Source organism: Paroedura picta, chromosome 15 (genome assembly GCF_049243985.1).
Source record: "Paroedura picta isolate Pp20150507F chromosome 15, Ppicta_v3.0, whole genome shotgun sequence".
Classification (NCBI taxonomy): Eukaryota; Metazoa; Chordata; class Lepidosauria; order Squamata; family Gekkonidae; genus Paroedura; species Paroedura picta.
The window spans coordinates 6,506,865-6,528,309 of NC_135383.1; the positions used below are offsets into that span (position 1 = coordinate 6,506,865).

At 53.2% G+C, this 21,445-nt stretch overlaps 1 protein-coding gene across 6 annotated transcripts in view; it reads left to right on the forward strand.

Moving 5' to 3' along the window:
* Positions 1–8,505: 8,505 nt before the first annotated feature.
* Positions 8,506–21,445, forward strand: part of EPHB2 (EPH receptor B2) — a 78,412-nt gene continuing 65,472 nt past the window's right edge. For all 6 annotated transcript variants that reach the window (XM_077311101.1, XM_077311102.1, XM_077311103.1 and 3 more), the window contains exon 1: positions 8,506–8,858. In XM_077311101.1, the coding sequence (XP_077167216.1) occupies positions 8,510–8,858 (349 nt within the window). In that variant the 5' untranslated portion in view covers positions 8,506–8,509. The remainder of the gene's footprint in view (positions 8,859–21,445) is intronic.

A 21,445-nucleotide genomic window follows, 5' to 3' on the forward strand; every position in this document is an offset into this window, starting at 1 on the left:
ACCTGCACATACATGTACAAAGAACAATTGTCCTCAGGACATGGGCTGTGAATAGAATCATAGAATCCTAGAGTAGGAAGGGACCTCCTGGGTCATCAACCCCCTGCACTATGCAGGACACCCACAACCACATTGCTCATCCACTGTCACCTGCCACCCCCTTGAAACTTCCCAGAATCAGCCTCTCCGTCAGATGGCTGTCCAGAATCTGTTAAAAAATTTTTTTTTAATTCAATGTACATTCAATACAACTTGTGAACAAGTCTAGGAAGCGTGGTTGTTCCGTGTATTCGTGGTCGGGGCTAATAGAAGGCAGCCCTGTGGGTTAATTGCCAGTCTGTTGTGTGGTGTTTCAGTCCTGTGTTGTTAAGTTGCGATGAAAACGGGAGTGGGTGTGCCATTCTCGGCTGTATTCCACCTGTTCCCTACTGGTGACAGATCAAAGCCATTTGGGCTCCACCAGAAGATCTCTCTTTGTTCTCCAAAAAAAAAACCCACCAACCCTTCTTAGCAGCCGTAGCTATTTTAATTAACTAAGGTGTCAAATTGGGAAGTGTCTGAAATGGGCCTCCCAATTTCTCTGCAAAATCCCCAGGGGTCTGATCTTGTTTCCAAATTGAAACAGACACGCCAGAAATCTTCCGGGCTTCCTTTTTTCTCTCTCCAACTTCTGACGAAATCAACGTGCATCTGCTGCGACTTCCCCCCGAGTTCACAGGCCTCTATTTTCTTCTCTAGGTGATCGGCACATGCATGTTCTGCACAGGAAAATCCAGCTGTAAAAGCACATTGAAAGTGCATTATCCAACGTGTGTGGAATGGGCCCTTCTTGGTTTAGAAAAGCGACAACCCGAAGAGGGGACATGGTAGACGTTTGCAAAATAATGCCCAGCTTGGGGAGAATTGACAGAGCGTAATCCTCCACTGAGGTCCCCCCCCCTCGCCCCAAATCCCACCCAATCCCGGGTCCACCCCCAAAGTCCCAGGTATTTCCCAACCCAGAGCTGTCGACCCTAGACACAGCATAGTGGCGCAGCCGCAAAATGGCTGCCTCAAAATGGCTGCCACTAGAGGCGGATCCAGCCCCCAAGTATGATAGCTGCAGTTTAGCTTCACACAGTGCTAACTGCTGCTCCAGAAACACCCCCAAACAACCCTTCCCCCAATTCCCCCCTCCACGGGCACCAACCCGGGAAATTCCCAAGCCAAAGTTGGCAACCCTATGAGAAGTCCTATAAAGGCCTTTCACCCGTACCCTCTCGTGGGCCTTGCAAGTCTGGCATGCCAAAACAGCGGCCGGGAATTCAGGGTTCAGCATGCATTGAAATGCAACTGAAACCTTTTCATTTCCCACCGGGCGGGCTAAGCCGGCCTGCTCGGCCGCTCTCTCCGGCAGGCCCCGCGGCCTCTCCTTTCTCAAAGGCCTGGGAGAGCCCGTCATGGCGGGGCCCTCGCCTCGCCTCGCCCGGCCATCCCAGCTCCCTTAAACAAGCTGAACAAACACCGCCTTTATTGAAGCGTTCTTTTCTTTTCGAGTGGCAGCCGGGGGAGAGCGCAAACGCGCGGCCACGGCCGCGTCCCGCGGCAGCCGTGAGAGCCTGAGAGCCGCACAAAGGCCCCGCACCATGAAAGGCCCGGAGCAAATCCTCTTAGGGCCCGGCTGTACATGTATTCTTATCGCGGCCCATCTGCTGGGAGAGGCTCGCAAGGCGAGGGAGGGGAGGGGAGGCCGGCGCTGCCAGGAAAACAAGCCCAGGGCATTCAAGGCGTGAAGAAAACGGCCAGAACAAGAGAAAGGGGCCTGGCCACATCACCCCGCAGATCGTGGGGGTAAAGGCGGTTCTCACAGAGAGATGCCGGGCAGCATCGTCTTCTGGTGGGGAGACCCACAGTGGCATAGGTCGCATGGAGGGGGGGGGGCAAAGGGGGCAGGGCCTGGACCACAAGGGGGAGGTGTAAATTGCTTTTCGTAAGAAGGGAAGGCCTCTTCACACCTTAAAGCCATTCAGCTCGCCTGTCGGAAGACCACTCAGGAAGCAGAACGCTCCTCCACAGAGGTTCACAAAACTCCAGGCGGGAGCTGGAGATCTCCTGGAATTACCACCGGTCTCCAGGCAACAGAGTTCAGTTCCTTGGAGAAAATGGCTACTTTGGAGGGTGGAAAATGTGGCATTAAAACTATGTTTTAATGAGGTTTTTTTTACGAGATTTTAGTGCATTCACAGATTTTTGTAAACCGCTGAGAGACATTTGAGAACAGCAGTGTATAAATATAAATAAATAAACAAATGAATGAATGAATGAATGAATAAATAAATAAATAAATAAATTACAGCCTACTGGTGCCCTTCCCCTCCCTTCCCCAAACTTGCCCCTGCCCAAGCTCCACTTTCCCAAATCTGGCAACCTTAACGGTACACATAATAGGGATGCCAACCTCCAGGTTGGACCTGGGGTTCAAACAGAAATATATCTCCCAGTTATCTCTCAGTTGTGGGAACTGTAAGTGGTGGGATTATGGGGGGTTCTACTGTGGGTTTTTTACCTTGTAACTTGCCATGAGCCAGCTAGCCTGGGAGTGGTGGTCAATATCTCTAATTAACAACAACAACAATTCACAGCGATCTCACTGGGGAGAAGGGGGCGGAGTCTGTGGCATCTGCTGTCCATCCTCAAATCTCCAGGAATTTCTCCCCCCCCCCATTCACACCACTGGCTGGGAGGACTTGACAACTCTAGTTGCCAACTCAGGGGTGATCAATTGCTGGAGATTGGGGGAGGGGGATGGAGACTGTGGGGGGCAGGGTTTGGTGATGGATCTCCGCAGGGTATAACATCAGCCATTTCCTCGAGAATTGTCTTCTGTAACCTGGAAAGCCGTTGAAATCCCAAGCAATTTCCTCACTGACAATCCCAGCAGCGTCCACCTTTCCCCTGCAGTGCTGCGGCCGGCAGATTTTCAGCTGCAGTCAACATTTGGCCCTGGATTTGTTGCGTGGGTGTGTAACTTGTCAACCCTCTCCAGCCTTTATGAATGCAGCTATCAGGAACACCTTCCCTCCTTGCTCGGTCACTCGGATCAGGGCCAGGGGTCCCAGCAAGTGCCCATCTGGACCCTCAACCGGCCAGTTTTTTAAATTTGTTAAACATTTATCTGGGGATGACACCATCTATGGTCACGTTGACCTGTTCCCCCCTTCCCAAATGGCATGGAGGGGACGGGAAGGAGCAGGACCCCGGATGGGCATGTCCACAGCCATGCTTCCCAACCCTAGTCTGCCCGATCGCCCCGCTTCTGGGCTTTCTCGAAGGCCGGAGAACGTTTCAGGGGATTCTCAAAGGCTGATCTAAGGGGACCTTCACACTTCTGCGGCTTGTGGCCGGCACATTTACTCAATGGGCGATGCGTATGCTCTGTTATTAACAGCCCTTTTTTTCCCTTCTTGTGCTCTGCAAGCCGCATAAGGATGAAAAACCCCTAACTGTATAGCTCATAGCCTGTGGCACGTGTGCTACTAGGGTGAACTGCTTCTGGACAACTCCAAAGAGAAAGACTGAGTCCCTTTCCCCTTTCCCAGGGGGCAGTGCCCAGAGGCAGAGAGAGCAAGACAAGCAGGGGTGCCAACAGGGGTGCCAACTCCTGGCGGGACCCGGAGGCCTCTTGTGGCCGTGCTATGGACCTGCGGCAGATGTTCCTGTGCACAAGAGCCCAAGAAAGCCCCCTGCCACCAGCCCTCATCCTCCCACTTGGCTGATTCGGTCTGCGCCCGCTGTGGGCTCTTTGTCACTCTCTCTGGCTGGGCAGGATGTGCCCAAGCAGCTTGTCAGGAAGCAATCGAGTGATTCCGAGGCGACCCGGCAAGTGTGCGAGTTCCTGCCTCTCTGCTAAATCAGAGCATTAGATAAGCAAACATTGCGGTAATCAAAGCCAGGCTGGGAGCGGCCGGAGCCAAGTGGGAACGGGCTTCCTAACCGACCGAGATCACAGCGTTGGAGGAGCTGCAGTGAGTTCTGCTGGAATCCGGTGGGGATGCCAAGGGAAGGCTGCCTGGGGGGAATAGCGGCTTTAACCCCTCGCCGGCGAGGAGCGACCCCTTTGCCGTGGGGCTGGCTGACCCCTTCCCTGTGCAGCTGGGCATGCACTGGCCGAAGCTAACAGCGAGGAGAAAGGGGTTTCCGAAGGACTGGGCATCCATTACGGTTTGGAATGAGAGGCTCCCCTGAAAGTGGGGGACGGCCTCCAGCCTTGGAAGGTCTGGCAGCTGTCGATCAATCTGTGTTCTGCTGTTTATAGGGATGCCAGCCTCCAGGTGGGACCTGGGGATCCTCCGGAACGAGAGCTCACCTCCAGACGAGAGAGATCAGTTCCCGGGGGCTTTGGCGGATGGACTCTAGCATTCCCAACTGATCAGCATCACCATCAAAAAATCTCCAGAATCCAGCCTGGCCTGGAAGAAATTCACCTATGGTATCTTCCATGCAGAAAGCCATTGGTCACCGCAAAACGGAGCACTTTAATTTCGATGTCTCCTAATGCACAAGCATAACAAACGCCAGACGCTGCTAGGCGACTCGATCCCCAGAAGATACCGCCTCGGCCTGGGCTTGTTCGAAAGATCTCGTGCTGACGCTGCATTAAAAATGAACCCCCGCTCCCCCCCCCGCCGTTTTATATATTCTGTATTTATCTTGATCCGCTGGAAAAAGACAACAGATTTGATCCAAACTGTGTCCGTCAGCAATTTTGTCTCCCAGCCTTTCAGCCGGAAAACTATTCCTGAGGGGGCAGACGCCATTGGCGGGACAATGCGTAACATGTTTCTATTACCACAGTGGCCCAGATGTAGATTTACAGGAGTGCGCCTTCCTTCAAAATGCGCAGAAGTCGTTGTCAAGAACGAAAGGACTGGTTAAAGGGTGTGTGTGTGTGTGCAGGAAATCCCTGAGGGGAACCAAATTATTCCACACCTGCCAGAACCGTAGGAAAAAAAACATTCACGTTTACGCTGATTCTGTAAGATTCTTGGAAACGGGGCTGGAGGGAGGTGGCAGGTGAGGTGAGACCCCCACGGCCCAGAATGCATTGCGGTTTCCGTCAGCATTTGACCAGCTCTGTCCCTGAACCACACTGGAAGAAGAAGAGTGGATATTTATACCATGCTTTTCACTTCCCTGGGTCTTGTCAACCAGGGTTTTGTGAAACTCTTGTTGGCCTTGGAGGGGTTTCCTGAATGAGAGGCAGTTAATTAATTGTTAAATATTTGTTGGGTGATACGAACATATAGGGTCATGTCGGCCCCCCAAAATGGCCAGTGATGGACCATCTAGCCCAACATCTTGGAGACAAGTGAGGCTGGAGGCTGGAGGGTGTATCTAGAGGAGACTTTCTCAACTTTTTTACCATTGAGAAACCCCTGAAATATTCTTCAGGCTTCGAGAAACCCCAGAATTGGCGCGATCGTGCAGAATACGGTTGGGAAGCAGAGCTGTGGACATAGTGCGGGGGGGTTGGACTAGATGACCCATGAGGTCCCTTCCAACTCTATTATTCTATGATCACTGGCCATTTTAGGATGGGGAAACAGCTCAATATGACCATATATAGTCACACCACCCGATAAAAATGTAACTATTTAAACACACACACACACATACACACATCTATAAAATTCAGGAAACCTTGGCTTAGAAAGCCTGATGTAGACAGGCCAAATGGTGTTGGGGGAAACCCAAGTTCACAGTCACTGCAGGGAGATGCTCTGGGGTCAATCGCTTTCTCTCGCTCACAGGACGGTCGTGAGCATGTGTGCCGTGCTGTCCTGAACTCCTTGGGTGGCGGCGAGGAGATGTTTGATCAAAAGAGCTTTGGGTCAGAGAAGCGTTAAGTACTTCTGGCTGATTTTACACGGGCTGGCCCCGGCCGCCTACATAGCTCTGTGGTTGCCACTGCTTTGCTAAGAGTGAACGGCAAACATCTTTATTTACTGACTTGGTTTTTTCTCTAAGACTCAAGGCGGGTCAGAGTTTCATTTTTTAAAAAATATAATGCAATCCAAGCAGCAGGAGACAGACAATCAGCAAGGCTATCAGACTAGGTCATGAAATTAGGAAAATGTGGCATTTTAAATTAGAGGCCGCTGCTCTGTGCGGTTTGCCCTTCGTGGTAAGCCCTCGTGAATAAAATGGCCTCGTAGCCCCTCTTAAAGCGCCCCCGTCCTCAGAGACCATTCCATTTATCTATTTAATTTATACCCCACTTTTCTCCCCAGTAAGGACTCCAGGCCGGCAGCATCCTCTGCTCAATTTTCTCCTCCTGGGTGTGTGACTGGCCCAAAATTCCCCAATAAGCTTCCACGACCAAGTGGGGATTTGAACCTGGGTCTTCCACTGCTTGATCTCCAGGAATCTCCCAACCCAGAGCTGGCAACCCAAACGACAGCTGAATACCAGCCTCCTAATGGCAGGGCGTGTGAAGCTGTCAGTGTGACGCATTTTAAGAAACAGACTGTGGGTTCTTCTCAGATATAGTGCATCATTGTATTAAATTAGGGGAGGGAGCAGGGCAGCTCTTGTTCTGCACGCATTTTAGACGCATTGTCCTTTTCATAGATTTTATGGTTCCCGCCCGACGGAAGGCAGCCGTCTATAGATGCCGGTCAGCAGTTGTTGTATATAGTACAACTGCCAATCATAATACAGATCACAATACGCCATCCATCAGGGAAGGGCTGTAAAAAAAAAACACTATAAAGTTGTCAGCCCCAGGAGCGCTGCTACATTACTGCGGTGCATGCACATGCTGAGGGAACATGGCACTCAGCATGTAAGAGAGCAATCTCCCAGGCCTAGCGGGCTGTATTGGGGCCTGTTTTGTCCGGTGTTCTACCCATTTCCCCAAAGTGCGTTTCTGCCTCAGCAAACGATGCCAAAGGCATCTGGATATGATCCTACAAATATGTCACAACTGACAATTTTGTGCAACTGTCAAATCACAGAATCATAGAGTTGGAAGGAACTCCCAGGGTCATCTAGTCCGACCTCCTGCTCCATGCAGGAACTCACAACTACCTGTGTACCCAGGTTAGGCAGTTATCCCCCCCACGCCCCCAAAAAATCTCCAGAATCCAGCCTGGCCTGGAGGAAATTCACCTTCCATCCCACAGCAATTCCCTGGGTATGCAAGGAAAGGCCACAAGAGACAAACACTGGCGCATCCCTTCCTTGTGTTAGATCGCTCTTGTGTTAGAATATTCCCCAACTGTTCCTATTTATTGTGGCAATCCCCATTTCCTGTTTTTTTGTTTTTTTTTGGTCTGTCCTCACTTTCCCTCTTTCTGCCTCTTGGGGATGTCTTGTTCCTACAATCACAGGAAGCTGCCTTATTCTCATCCTTGTTCACGTGTCAGGCTGGACACATTTACAATCCACGTACCGTGTTTCTTTTTAAGTGTGTGCCGCACAATTCTCATGTTACAGCCAGCGCATATACAGCTGAGCGTAATTTAAGCTTCACATGGATCCACATCCTCCTCTCCGATTTCATCTGTAAAGAGAACCCCCACTGGCTTTTTCTTACCAAGTGGGCGTCTGTTGGTCCACCGAGGTCAGTATTGTCTGCTCAAACTGGCAGAGAGGTTGGTATCGTCTGCTCAAACTGGCAGCAACTCTCCAGGGCCTCAGGACGGGGTCTTCCCCCTCACCTCCCACCTGATTCGGGTCGGCCTGCCACTGCATCCTGGCTTGTCCATCACAACGGTGCGCATTTGAGCCACTAGAGTGGTCACGTAGACCTCTCCCAGGCCAGAAGACAGTTCTCTGCTTGAGCTCTCGTTTCTTCCCAAAGCCCGTCGCCACCCTCCCTCCTTCCCCAGGATCCGTTCTCCAAACTGATTTAGCTCAGAGCGAAATAATAAATAATTTTTAAATCTCGTAGCCCGCCCTTCCCCTGAGGCTCAGGTCGGATATCATCCGCCAATCAACACAATGATCATGTTAAAGGTTAAAATCATATTTCACCTTAAAATCACATTTCTGTCTGTTCCATGGGATGGGGGGGGGCAGTATTTGCTGATCCTCAGCTCTTGGGGAACCAGGTGGGATGCCATGCCCAAGCAGCCCCCCCCCCCTCTCCAAAGCCTGAACTTCCCCCCAGAAGGACAGGCGGGGATTCCAGGAGATGCCCAGGTCCCCCCTGGAGGCTGGCACCGGGGACCTCAGCCGCCTCGCTCGAACGTGGCCGTCCCAGGGCTGCGCGCCCTTCCCCGGGGGTGGGTGGTCAATGGGGAGGGGTGGCACCCTCGACCACCCAACCGGGGACCCTCGATCAGCTCCCTTGCGCTCTCCAGAGCCTGGCGCGGCGCGGCGCGGCCCTGGCCAGGCAGGCAGGCAGGCAGGCAGGCAGGCGACCCGAGCGGCGTGGGCGGCAGCCCCTCGGCCGACGCCCCCTCCCCAGTCTCCTCCCCACGCCCCTTCCCCTCCCCTCCCCTCCCCTCCCTCCCTTTCCTTGCCGATGCAGCATCTCTCGCCGGGCGGGCAGGCAGGGGCGGCGAGCGCGCCTCCCTCCGCTGCTGCTCCGCGGCTCTCGGTGCGCGCCAGACGGCCGGCCCGAGGGGAGGGGAGGGGAGGGGACGGGAGGGGAGGGCGGGCAGGCAGCGCCCCCCGCTCCTCCTCCTCCTCTGCCGCCGCCTCTGCGGGGGCTGCGAGCGCCGGCCTCGCCGCTCGCCTCCGAGCAGCTCCATGGCCGCCTAAGAGCCGCCGAGAGCGCCGCGCCATGGGGCCGCCGCCGGGCCCGGCCGCGCTCCGGCTCCTGCTCCTGCTCCGCCTCTCGACTCTGCTGCCGCTCGGCGCCGCCGTGGAAGGTGAGCCGGCCGAGGGCCGCGGGGGGACGGGCGGAGATGCTGCTGCTGCTGCTGCTGCTGTTGAGGACGGGAGGGAGGTGGGAGGTGGGAGGGGGGGGGAATCCCCGGCTGGGCTCCTCCCGGGCAGGGCGGGGGAGGCGGGGCGCGCTCGAAGGCCGCTCGGACAGAAGGGCCACCGCCGGGGTGGCAGCAGGCCCGGGACGGCCGACCGCCCCGGGGATGGGGAGAGGGGGGGGCGCATGCATGGGGAACAGGGCTCTGCAACGTGGCTCTGGCCGCCACCGGGGGCTTGGCCTCCGGCGGGGGCGCCAATGGAGGGGGGGTGGCATCCCGCAGGCCCCTTTCCAGCCGGCGGAGGTGGGGGGGAGGGAGAATGGGCCGCCTTCACTGGCCGGCAAGAGGCAGTGGCCGTCCTACCTGATCCGCATGCACGGTGTTTCCGCTGGGGCTGCGGCTGTGCCTGTGGGGAGGGAAGGCTGTGCTGCCTTCACTGACCAACAGGGATGGCGTGGATGGAGGCGTCTCAGGGCCGGGGAGGGGGGGGCAGCACAGTTTGAGGGGAGAGTAGACCGCCTTGATGGAGCAGCATTGGCGGCATCGCTGCCTGCTGTGCTCTGGATTGATCTCAGGCTGCCCTCACTGACTGGCAAGAGTGTAGCAGGCATGGTGACTTCTGTACTGCTAATGGGCTGCCCTCACTGCCCAGCAAGGCCGATACAGGGATGGTGTCATCTAATACTATAATCTCCTGGGTGAATGGGCTGCCCTCAGTGCCCAGAAAGGTTGATACATGGATAGTATCTTGTACTATGATCTAAAGTGAGAATGGGATGCCTTCACTGCCCAGCAAGGCTGATGCATGGATGGTGCCATCTAGTATTATGATCTAAGGTGAGAATGAGCTGCCCTCACTGTCCAGCAAGAGTGAGCATGGATGGTGTCATCTAGTACGATGATCTAAAGTGAGAATGAGCTGCCCTCACTGTCCAGCAAGAGTGATGCATGGATTACCATCTAGTACTATGACCTAAGGTGAGAATGGACTGCCCTCACTGCTCAGCAAGGCTGATGCATGGATGGTGCCATCTAGTACTATGATCTAAGGTGAGAATGGGCTGCCCTCACTGTCCAGCAAGAGTGAACATGGATGGTGTCATCTAGTACGATGATCTAAAGTGAGAATGAGCTGCCTTCACTGCCCAGCAAGGCTGATGCATGGATGGTGCCATCTAGTATTATGATCTAAGGTGAGAATGAGCTGCCCTCACTGTCCAGCAAGAGTGAGCATGGATGGTGTCATCGAGTACGATGATCTAAGGTGAGAATGGGCTGCCCTCACTGCCCAGCAATGGTAATACATGGGTGTTGTCATCTAATACTATGATCTCAAGTGAGATTGGCCTGACCTCATTGACCAGCTTGAGTGAAGGACAACCCCCCCCCCAAAAAAAACCCCTCCTCCTTGGGGTTGCATCCACAGTTTGGCCTGTGTGGAACGTGGCTTGCTCTCACTGACCCACCCGCGGCAGCTCGAGGGCACGTTGAAAGATCCGTTTTGGTTTCAGTCCAAACAGAACGTACCTCTCCCACCTCCCTGCGTTGTGGGACCAATAGGCATGGGAGGGGGGCGGTATCAACAAAGATGGCCATATTTGAGAAAGCTTTCGCTCAACCAGAGGCCGAGATTGTGGCCAGAGATGGATGGCCTTTAGAGATCCCGCCCACCAAAGGCTGAAGGAGGCACAGGTTTCCTTTCACGACAGGGAACATCTCCATCCACTCCTTCCCTTCACACAAACACCCAGACAAAGATGTACAATCTTTCCTTTGCCATGTTGAATCTCGTTTGCGATATTCGGGAGTGGCCTTGTGGATTTCCAGCTATCTGCAGAGCCCCCCCGGCTTATCAGCAGCAGGAGGAAAGAAAAGCAAAGCTCCACGTGTGGATTTGTGCAGCAGAGGGAATGAAGGCAGTACTCCCGGCTGTAAATCCCCCAACTTGGCTCCCGTGGGAATCTAAGAATCCTGAAAGGCACAATCTCTCTGGCTTGCAGTGCTCAGACCTTTGACAGCACGAAAGCAAAGATTCTGGGAAATCAAACGCCCTCCTCTGCGACCAAGGGCTTTCTTTTTCTCTGCGTGGACGTAGGCACGCAGAATGCGGTTTGCAACGAAAGTAGACAAGGTTTGTACTAGGGAGAAAAAACGTAAGATTATTTGCAAACAAACAAACAAAAAATAATCAGCTGCAGTAAACCACTGAAGGATGAAAAAGGGACTAACAGGTTTTTTTTTTTTAATTCCTCCCTCCCCACGTGTTTAAACCAGCTGTAGAGGGTGGCTGTGATTTGTGACCAGAGCATTGGTGTTAGGGGGGCGGGGGCTTGGAACCCTCCATCAGAACATCTTCCTGGTCTGAATATCCCTCTCCCTCCCTCCAGCTGTCAGATGCAGCCTCAGAACGAAACCGCTCCTACCTAGAATTTGCCTAAACAATAAAAATAAGTTTTATTACGGCAGATGTTCTTGCAAACTGTAACTTACATCGCCGGTTCACTGTACCGCCTTGCGCATCCAACGCTCTGGCTCACAGGAGGCTTTCGCCACAATAACGGGCTCGTCTTGAAGGTGCTACAAAATTCATTGTTGTGCGCGCCGCCGTGGACTCCTACGGCGTCTGCTCGGTATTGTGGCTGGAATTCTACCCACCCCTTCCCACCTGCTGGGCTAATAACAGCTTCGGGATGGGAGATTTCAATGGGAAACTGGCCGGGGAGGGGGAAATTAATATCCCCCTCCCTTAGGGCTGCTGCACTGGACATAATTGGAATCCCCCCCATTGTTGCTTTGAAGTTGGGGGGGGGAAATCGGGATAGCCTATCCTGGATCTCCTGCATTGTGTCTGTTTGGGCCTGAGAGCCGAGCGGCTGATGAACACGATGGGGATCGATGCCAGCCTCAAGGTGGGACCTGGAATATCTGACCCAAGTTACAACCCATTTCCAGCCTAGAATGACGCTTCGGTGGCTTTCTGTCCTCCCCAGGCTGCATCCCCAAATCTCCATGGATTTCCCAACCTGGAGCTGGCAAAGATGGGGAACACGAAGGGGGTGTAACCCTGTCCTTCCTGTGGCTGTTTTCCAAAGCTCGTCCCCTTGTCTGTGTATTGCCCTTTTCTGGGGGTGGAGCAAGTGGGGACCTCTTAGGACCTGCCTGAGGCCTATCCAACAGTCCAGAAGGGAAATGGTTAAACCTCACCCTTTCTCCCAGGGCCTATACAAATTGGAGGGGTGCGGGGTGGGGGTTGCAGCTCCTGTCCTGGAGCATTCACTCACAACTCCTTTGGTTTGATCTTCTCTGCCTCCTGAAATTTCACGTCTGCAAATGTTGGTCTTCCGTCATAACCAAATATCGAATATTGACCGTTCAGACCGACAGGGCTATTTTGATTCCGGGAATTGGTGTTTGGCGGCGTATGACAGCTGGCATTCAAACGCCGTTTCGTCTTTGCGTTGGGTGGTTGACGTTGGAGTGATTTGGTGGCTGACAGCGTTGCATTGTGGATAGGACAATATATCAGCCGATGTCTCCATTTGGAGAAGCTGATGTCCAAGGGGTGATAATTGACACAGACATCCAGGTTGTTCTGGTGGATGACTCCAAAAGGGATCCTTTTGGCAAGTTTATCAACCGGTCATGAAAGTCATCGGCCTTCCCCTGTTGCTGCTCTGGACGTTCAATTCAGTGAGGTCTACTTCTCCTGCCTGTGGAGGCTCCATTCAGCAGTCATCACTCACATACAGCATGTGGGAGTATGTGACAAAGTCTGACTGTTTACAGCAGGGGTAGTCGACCTGTGGTCCTCCAGATGTCCATGGACTACAATTCCCATGAGCCCCTGCCAGCATTTGCTGGCAGGGGCTCATGGGAATTGTAGTCCATGGACATCTGGAGGACCACAGGCTGACTAACCCTGGTTTGCAGGACTCGAGTCTGCTTGTTTGGAGGCGTGCCGACATCGGAACAAGAAATGCCAGCAAGGCTGAGCATTCAGGGGAAAATCCCCATTCAGAATTCAATTGCAAATTCGCTAATGTCGGTTTCGGGGCATTGCTGAAGTTGGGATCCCCTTCTCCTTAGGATGCTGGAGCGGTTCTCCAGCAATACAACGCTTCCTTGTTTCTTTCCCCCTCCCGGGGGTGAACAGAGGCTATGGCTATGCGCCCCTAGGGCACATTATTGAGGCTCCTTGTGCTCTGCCTTGCTGGAATCCGGCTCACATTTTGCACCTGGGAGCTCCCTGACCCTTCCAGTCCAGGGATTGCAGGGAGCAGATGCTGGGAATGGCTTCCCCTACCCTGGATGCTTTAGGATGCTCTGGGCTGATCCTGTGTTGAGCAAGGGGTTGGACTAGATGGCCTGTATGGCCCCTTCCAACTCTATGATTCTAGGATTCTATGAATCTGCTGCCAAACAGGGGCTAGGCCCGGTGGCCCGTCCGCTGACTTGCCCTTGGGCAGTTTCATGCTTCGGAGGAGCGCTGCAGGGGATGTGGGTGAAGCATGTTGAATGCAACCACTCCTGAGGTCCTCCAACCCTGGGCCTGATCCCTGGTCCGCAGCCTCGGGTGGACGCGAGCCCCCCGAAACGCGTCCTTGCCGAACACCCGTCCACGTTGAGGAGTTCCCCCGAAAACACAACCGGATCCAACGCAGCCCGTCGCGTGCGTAGCCGGCGTTTTTGGAAAGAAAAACCTTGTGGGTTTTTGTTTTGGTTTGTTTTGCCGAGCAAAGCAGAATCGCAAACGGAACGGCGGGGGCGGGGAGGGGGGGGGAGAAAGTGAATGGGAACGTGTGGCGTTGCTGATGCGGTGTGGGAGTTTCCCCGTTGATGCTTTTGCAGCCAAGAAGGGCGAAGCCCATTCCGTTCTCGAGGACGGAGGTTGTGTTTGGGACAGATTGGGCCGGGAACGACGGCTCCCTCCTCTTCGGACAAAATCTAGAAGGAAGCAATGGAGGGGTCCTGCCTTCTTTGGTGAGGGATGCTCTTTTTGTTACGCTGAGCATCTTTTGGTTGGTCCTAATGGGATGGATTACTGCAGGGGTAGTCAAACTGCGGCCCTCTAGATGTCCATGGACTACAATTCCCATGAGCCCCTGCCAGCATTTGCAGGCAGGGGCTCATGGGAATTGTAGTCCATGGACATCATGAGGGCCGCAGTTTGACTACCCCTGGATTACTGGTTGCTGCAGCTTTCTGCAGGAGGCAGCTCTGATGCCTGCTGATCCTCCCTTTGTTTTTTCTGCCTGTCTGTCCGTCCATTTATCCGTCCGTCCGCCCAAAGTGCATTTTAATCCTTCCCCTTTCTTCCACTCGCTCAGAACGCCACGCGTGTTTCTCCCTTTCCCCGTTTTATCCTCACAACGGCCCTGCCGTGTAGGCCTCCGACCACGTCGCGCCCAACTCCCGTGGGATCCACGTGGAATCCTAAGAGATGAAGTGAACAAAGGGAAAGCGGAGGCATCTGGGCCTGTAGAGCTCGGAAGAAGAAAAAAAAACAGAATACAGAGTCGGTTGACTCCTCCCGCCCCGCATACTCCAAAATATTTAAAAGCATGTCAGGAGAAAGAGGGGGAATGGCTGTGTTTTTTTTGTAATACCCACGGAAGGCAGGATGAAGGAGACAGATCTAGGCTAAGCCCTGGAAAAATGTTCTAAGCTGTAAGATCAGACGAGCTGCCAGGGAATGTGACGGAGACTCTTTTCTTGGAGGGCTTGCACTGAACAGGCATCTGTGAGGAGTATTTTTTTTGGCACGTCAGGTATGCTCCCTCTGCAATATGTAAGGTAAAGGTAAAGGTATCCCCTGTGCAAGCACCGAGTCATGTCTGACCCTTGGGGTGGCGCCCTCTAGCATTTTCATGGCAGACTCAATACGGGGTGGTTTGCCAGTGCCTTCCCCAGTCATGACCATTTACCCCCCAGCGAGCTGGGTACTCATTTTACCGACCTCGGAAGGATGGAAGGCTGAGTCAACCTTGAGCCGGCTGCTGGGATTGAACTCCCAACCTCATGGGCAAAGCTTTCAGGCAGCTGCCTTACCACTCTGCGCCACAAGAGGCTCTCTGCAATATGTACATATTTAATAATGAAATAAAAAAAACAGCCTAACCAGTTGACTCATTTAATGGAGATAAATTTAATCCGTTTGTGGGAGCATGCCGTTCTTCTCAGCCTTAGGGAACGTTTGCATGTGAGGGCGCTGAGCACAGAACTACGGAACTACCTGCTGCTTGATTATTTTTACAGAATTTAAATACACACAGACAGACACATACACCAACAGAGCAATCCCTGGAACCTCGATCAAGTCATAGAAGAGTGGAAAAAAAACATTCCACATCTTACAGTAGACCAAGAAGGGTGCAAATCTACGCAGGACTGCACCGATAATCACTTAACACTGACATTAAAGGACAAGGAGCAAGGAAAGCCAGAGTTCACTCTTTCCTCAGCCAAGAAGGTGGGACCATTGGGAAGCTGCTGTCTCCCCCCAGCCTACCTTGGAGGGCTGTGGGGAAGACTAAAAGGAAGAACCCCATGCATGCACACAGGCATGCTGGGGATAGGGGGGATAGGGACAGAAGAGGAGGGGTGTAAATGTCATGACTGAAGGTAGACTGGGAAGTAAAGGGGGGCATCTATTAATTTCACTCCCATCTGTCGGCAAACCTATTACAACTCAAAAGCCAGATGAGTAGACGTTTCAGATGACCCTCCTAGGTGGCATAAAGGCCCCATTTAGTTAATAGCAACAGGTTTGGATGGTGATAGCAATGAGCCACTATTCCCTTTCCTTTAAGGAAGGAAGGAAGGAAGGAAGGAAGGAAGGAAGGAAGGAAGGAAGGAAGGAAGGAAGGAAGGAAGGAAGGAAGGAAGGAAGGAAGGAAGGGCGGGGAGCAGAGAAGCATCAGCCCAGCTGCAGAGAAAAGGAGCATCAGACCATGGAGGATCACCAGAGGACAGGAAGCGGATTCTCCTGGAGTAAAGTTTTGGGGATGCCAGCCTCCACGTGGGATGCAGGGATCCCCCGGTTTAACAGCTCCTCTCCAGGCAACAGAGATCAGCCCCCCCTGGAGATAATAGATACTCTGGAAGGTGGGCTGCCCCACATTCTGCCCCCTCCTGGCCCCACTCCCAAAGTCACCGGTTATTTCTCAACCCAGGCAATCCAGGGTGCCTGTGGGGCCTGTGCTTTCTGAGACAGACCAGCTCTCTGGGTATTATTTTTTCCTTGAGTGGTGGTGGGGTGCTTTGGGACGGAAAGAGCCAAGCACCTCGAAGGGAGCCCGTTCGGTGTAGTGGTTAGGAGTGAGGACTTCTAATCAGGCAAGCCGGGTTCGATTCTGCACTCCCCCACATGCAGCCAGCTGTTCTGGCTGAGCAGTGATATCAGGGCTCGGTCAGCCTCACCTCCCTCACAGGGCGTCTGTTGTGGGGAGAGGAAAGGAAAGGAGATTGTAAGCCCCTTTGAGACCCCTGCGGGTAGAGAAAAGTGTCATATAAGAACCAACTCTTCTTCTTCCTCTTCTTCTTCTTCTTCTTCTTCTTCTTCTTCTTCTTCTTCTTCTTCTTCTTCCTCTTCTTCTTCTTCTTCTTCTTCTTCTTCCTCTTCTTCCTCTTCTTCTTCTTCTTCTTCCTCTTCTTCTTCTTCTTCTTCTTCTTCTTCTTCCTCTTCTTCTTCCTCTTCTTCTTCTTCTTCTTCTTCTTCCTCTTCTTCTTCCTCTTCTTCTTCTTCTTCTTCTTCCTCCTCCTGCCTACCACCCACTGGAGAATTGCAGCAATGCCCCCGAGCCGTGGCGTTTGCTTCTGTGGTCTCCGATGCCGTGGCTTGCTGCTTTCTTCTCCAAGCTCTGTGTCGACGTTGGTCGTGGGCCCTTCAATTTTTATGGGCCGTGGGGCCTTGCCAGTACTTTAATCACTGCTGAAGCCTTGCAGAACCCCTGCAGGAATGTTGAGGCCGGCATTATGTTACCCATCTTCCTTGTGGGAAAAAAGAAAGAAATCTCTATAAACATTCTGCAAAGTCCAAGAATTTGCTTCTTCTCTGTCGGTTCTCCTCAGTTCGGTTTGATGGCCTTTGTTGGAGAGCGGGGGGGGGGGAGAGCTGTCTGCTGGGAAGACCCCCCCCTCTTGCACAGGAATAGCCCACCAGAACTCATCTTTGGGTGGTCAATTGACATTTGAACCGGGCGGGCGGGGGCTGGGGCAGACCACCCAGAACGAGGGACCGAAGATGGCACCGGGGGCTCAGGGCGTGGGCTATTTAAAACTTCCCGACCCGGCTGTTCCAACCTCTGAATCCCCCGTTTTGATTTTGCCAATCTCTCCTGGCAGCTGAGCAAAGCTCCCTTTATTCTGCGACATTTTACACGCCCTCAATGCTGTACGTTGTACGTAACGTTGGGATAAGATGGTTGTACAGAGCCCACAGTGAAACGTTGAGAACTCAAGACTGCCCCCCAATATAAACGCGGGTGAGCAGGAATAAAACAGGACACATTCATTCATTCCTTGCCCAGAATTTGGAAACTCCGGGTAACACCATCAAGCGGATACCTGTGTGTTTGGAAGAATCTAGGCCGGAGTAAATATGTGGGACATCCTGGTTGATTTATTGTACCGTGGAGTTTCCTGGGACGGAATTGAGTTGGGAGATGGGGACGGGCCGTGTCTGGCTGCAACATCCTTAAAAGATAATTGGAGAGGTGGTAACAAAAAATCTTTATGCGGAAATGGCAGAATCTGAACCTGAGTTCTCGATCTGTGGGGTTTGGAGCTTGTTTGAAGGTTTGGGGTGAAGAAGCAGAACAAAGACTCTCTGCGGTCCCTTTCCTGAAGAAATGAACTTCTATGCCACCCTTCCTTTTGTCTGAATGTTGAAGCCTTCCCCCAGTTTAACGAGGCTTCTGATGACTTTAAGAAGGTCTTCCATTGGAAGGAGAGGAGTTGGTTTTTATACCCTGACTTTCACTACCCAAAGGAGTCTCAAAGCGGCTCACCATCGCCTTCCCTTCCTCTCCCCGCAACAGGCACCCTGTGAGGGAGGTGGGGATGAGAGAGCTCAGGAAGAGCAGTTCTGTGAGAACAGCTCTAAGAGGACTGTGCTCAGCCCAAGGTCACCCAGCTGACTGCAGGTGGAGAGGTAGGGAATCGAAAACCAGCTCTCCAGATTACAGGTTGTCCTCTTTGCCACTGGAGGAACGGCTGCTGAAACTGGAGCAAGACTGTTTGGGGAACCGGTTTGGGTCCCACCCCAAGGACTCTGTCTGTCTGGGGTGGAGAATGGGGAGACGGTGCGGTTTGTCTTGCAAGTTCTGCTGGGGACTCCCGTATTCTCAATTGGGTCATTCCTTGTGCATGATGTCCCCGCCACCTGGGAACTGCCGTTCAAGCCAATCAAAACTTGGGCACACGCCAAGACCCTCCCCCCCACCACCACATGGGTGCAAAAGCAGCGTATCTTCTCCGGATGCACCTGATTTTTAAACAACGTGTGATCTGCCTGCCCAGGATAATCCCGGGGCGTCAATAAGCCCAAACAATCCCGTAAAACGGAACCGTGTGCCAAGATCGGCCGCCCAGCCAAATGCCCTGCCGAACGCTGCCAACTGCGCAGATGCAAAAAACAAAGCCCCAAAATCCCTCTGAAATTGTGCTTGTTTGAAGCGGCCAGCTGATAGCCGATGTGAGCGTGGGTGGGTGGGTGTGATCTTGGCGAGAGAGAGAAAATGGGCTCAGCTCTCAGGGTCACACCAGTTCTTATACACGATCAGAATTAAAGTCTCCCTCCTTTCCTGCCTGGCCCCGGACCTTCTGGATCCCGGCGCGGCTTTGATAGCGACTGAAGCAAACGGCTTTCCGTTGGAACGTTGCTCTGTTCCGCGTTGGAACGCTGCCTGCCACAAGGCTGCAATGATTACGGAGCAATAGGCAAGCCCCGGTTTGTGTGCCAAGGAACAGAGGAAGTCTGCATTCAAGGAAATGCTAAGTGGAGGCCCAGGATAAATTGGTTCAACGTAATAAGCGTTAACTGATAGAGCTCGGAGCCTGGTTTGCATTCGGGGGTGTCAAGCCAGCTGTAGGGGGTTTGCTTTCAGGAAAACGTGACCAAATGCTCTTCCACACAAAAATCCCTGAAGAGAGAGACTTAGTGCGTCAGGGAGAAGGGTTTCGACCTGGCTGCTCCCTTACCTGCTAACTTTCTGTCTGTGGGGAATTCTTTTTTTTTTTTTTTTTTTTTAATGGATGAAAAATTCAGAGAGAAGAGACCAGGACACTGGGAGTTCATTTCAATTCGTTATGGTGACCCTTACAGGATGATACAAAGAGACAAAAACTGAACCAAAATCCCCTCCTGTATACCTGCACAAACAAAGGCATCTTCCTGCCAGTGAGCGCTATAGGTCAGCTTCGCTTTAAACTGACTGGATCATGCGGTCAGGACCTAGTCACTCATTGGCTGACACAATTGCAGAGATCTGGTCCTGCCAAGGACCTCCAGCTCTGTCCTTGACAGGTCTACAGATGCAACAATAAACCTTCTCCAATACAAAGTAGAATAATCCATAGACATCAGCTGATTCTGTACATGTAGCTTTTCTCTGAAGATGTCCTTTTCTTAGTCCTTTAAGACAGGGGTAGTCAACCTGTGGTCCTCCAGATGTTCATGGACTACAATACCCATGAGCCCCTGCCAGCAACCGCTGGCAGGGGCTCATGGGAATTGTAGTCCATGTACATCTGGAGGACCACAGGTTGACTACCCCTGCTTTAAGAAACAGACACACAGAGGAGAAAGCAGGCTCTGTGATGCCAGGGGTCAGAAGAAGAACTGTGGAAGGCAGTCAGTGGCTTTTTCTCGTTTTCCAAAACAGAGCAGGGCCTGCCCCATCCAAAGAAAGAGATCCAAATCTTTCCTGGATTCCCAGCCTGTGAGGTGCAACCGGTGGGAGTTTGGGAGGGGGGCAGGGTCACGGGGTCGCATGGTGTCCTGTATAGTCACTTCCGGGTAACAGTTCTTTCCTGGCGGCTCTAGGAATTGCTGGAAACTTTGTTGTTATCGTTGTTGTGTTATTATTATATTAACCATTAGCCAGCCCTCTTGCATCTTGGGATAGTTTCCATTGTTCATAGCTCAGAGTTGCCTGGAGATGTTTTTTGAGGGGGGTGTGGGGGAGAGAGCCTGGGAAGTGTTCACAGCGGGGTATAATGCCACATTCTGAAGATCCATTCTAATTCGGGGACCGCTCCTGGAAATCGGCCCCTCTAGTCAGAGCAGCCCTTGCCCTCCGGTTTACTGACTCCGGTGCCTCGCCCGGCCCAGCCCTCTGAGCTGTGCGGCCTTCCCTTGCGCCTTGCGCTCGGCGGTGTGGCAGGACGCCGTGGGTCGTGTGCCGGGGAGGATTTGCGGTCTGAGCGCCTGCCGTTTGCACTTGAGAGATTTGAGGCCTCTAAAAGAGAGAGCGAGGGAGAAGGCGTTAATTATCTGGGCAATTAATTCCACTCAGGATAACCCGTTGGGAGGGGTGGACCTGTGTCAACGGGGACGGCGCGTATAATGAGGCGGCAGCCCCGAAACCCTTGGCCAAAAAAGACCCCTGGTGCCTGCGAGGGAAGGAAGGGATGGAGATTTGTAGGTGGTTTGTGGGATCTTGCCTTTCGTGATCTCGAGGGATCCTAAGGGATCTTCTGCGGCTTCCTCGCCACCCCCTGCACGGACACCTGGCCTGCGTCTTGGGTTCTGCCTGGGCGTTCCTTGTGCCTTTTTGTGGCTTCGGTTTGGTCGGCATATTTGACATTTCAGATCTCAGAGAGCTGCTCTGCACGATTTCTGTGCCGGGGTGGGACAGAGGCCGCGCTGGCATCTCCTCCTCGGGCCTGGAGCGAGGCCAGCTCTGGTCTGCAGGCCTCCGATGAAAGGCCTTTGGGGGTGGGACGGACGGCCCACGTTGCTCGCCGGGCCGTGGGGAAGCAGCGGCGCAGCTCCTGCTGGGAAAGCAGCCAGGCGTGCTTCAGGCCCTTCCCATCAGTGGCAGATTTATTTGGCATGCCGGGTGCAGATCCGCAGATAAATACACAGGCCGCGGTGGCACAAAGAGATCTCCAGCTTTGCCTGCTGGCCTGCTTTTCAAAGGAATGTGGGCTGTCCTTTTTTTGGCAACGCTGGGTTGGGAAATCCCTGGAAATTCAGGATTGGAGCTGGGCGACTTAGAGAAGGGAGAAATCTAAGCAGGTCATGGGTTTATAAAGCAGCCGTTTTCCCCCAGACAAATTGATCTTTGCCATCTGGAGATAATCCCGGGAGATCTCCAGGCCTTGCCTGGAACTTGGCATCCATGGGGGGGGTCCTTCTCTTGACCACCTCGGGCCAGTGACGCTCTTTCAGCCAAAACGACCTCGCAGGATTGTTGTGAACATTAAACGGGGATGGAAGAGCCGTCCTGTCTCTGAGAGGCGAGGCCCTCGGAGAAACAGTGGGATAAAGAGGCAACAAGGAACGGTAATCTCCAGCCATTTCTTGCACT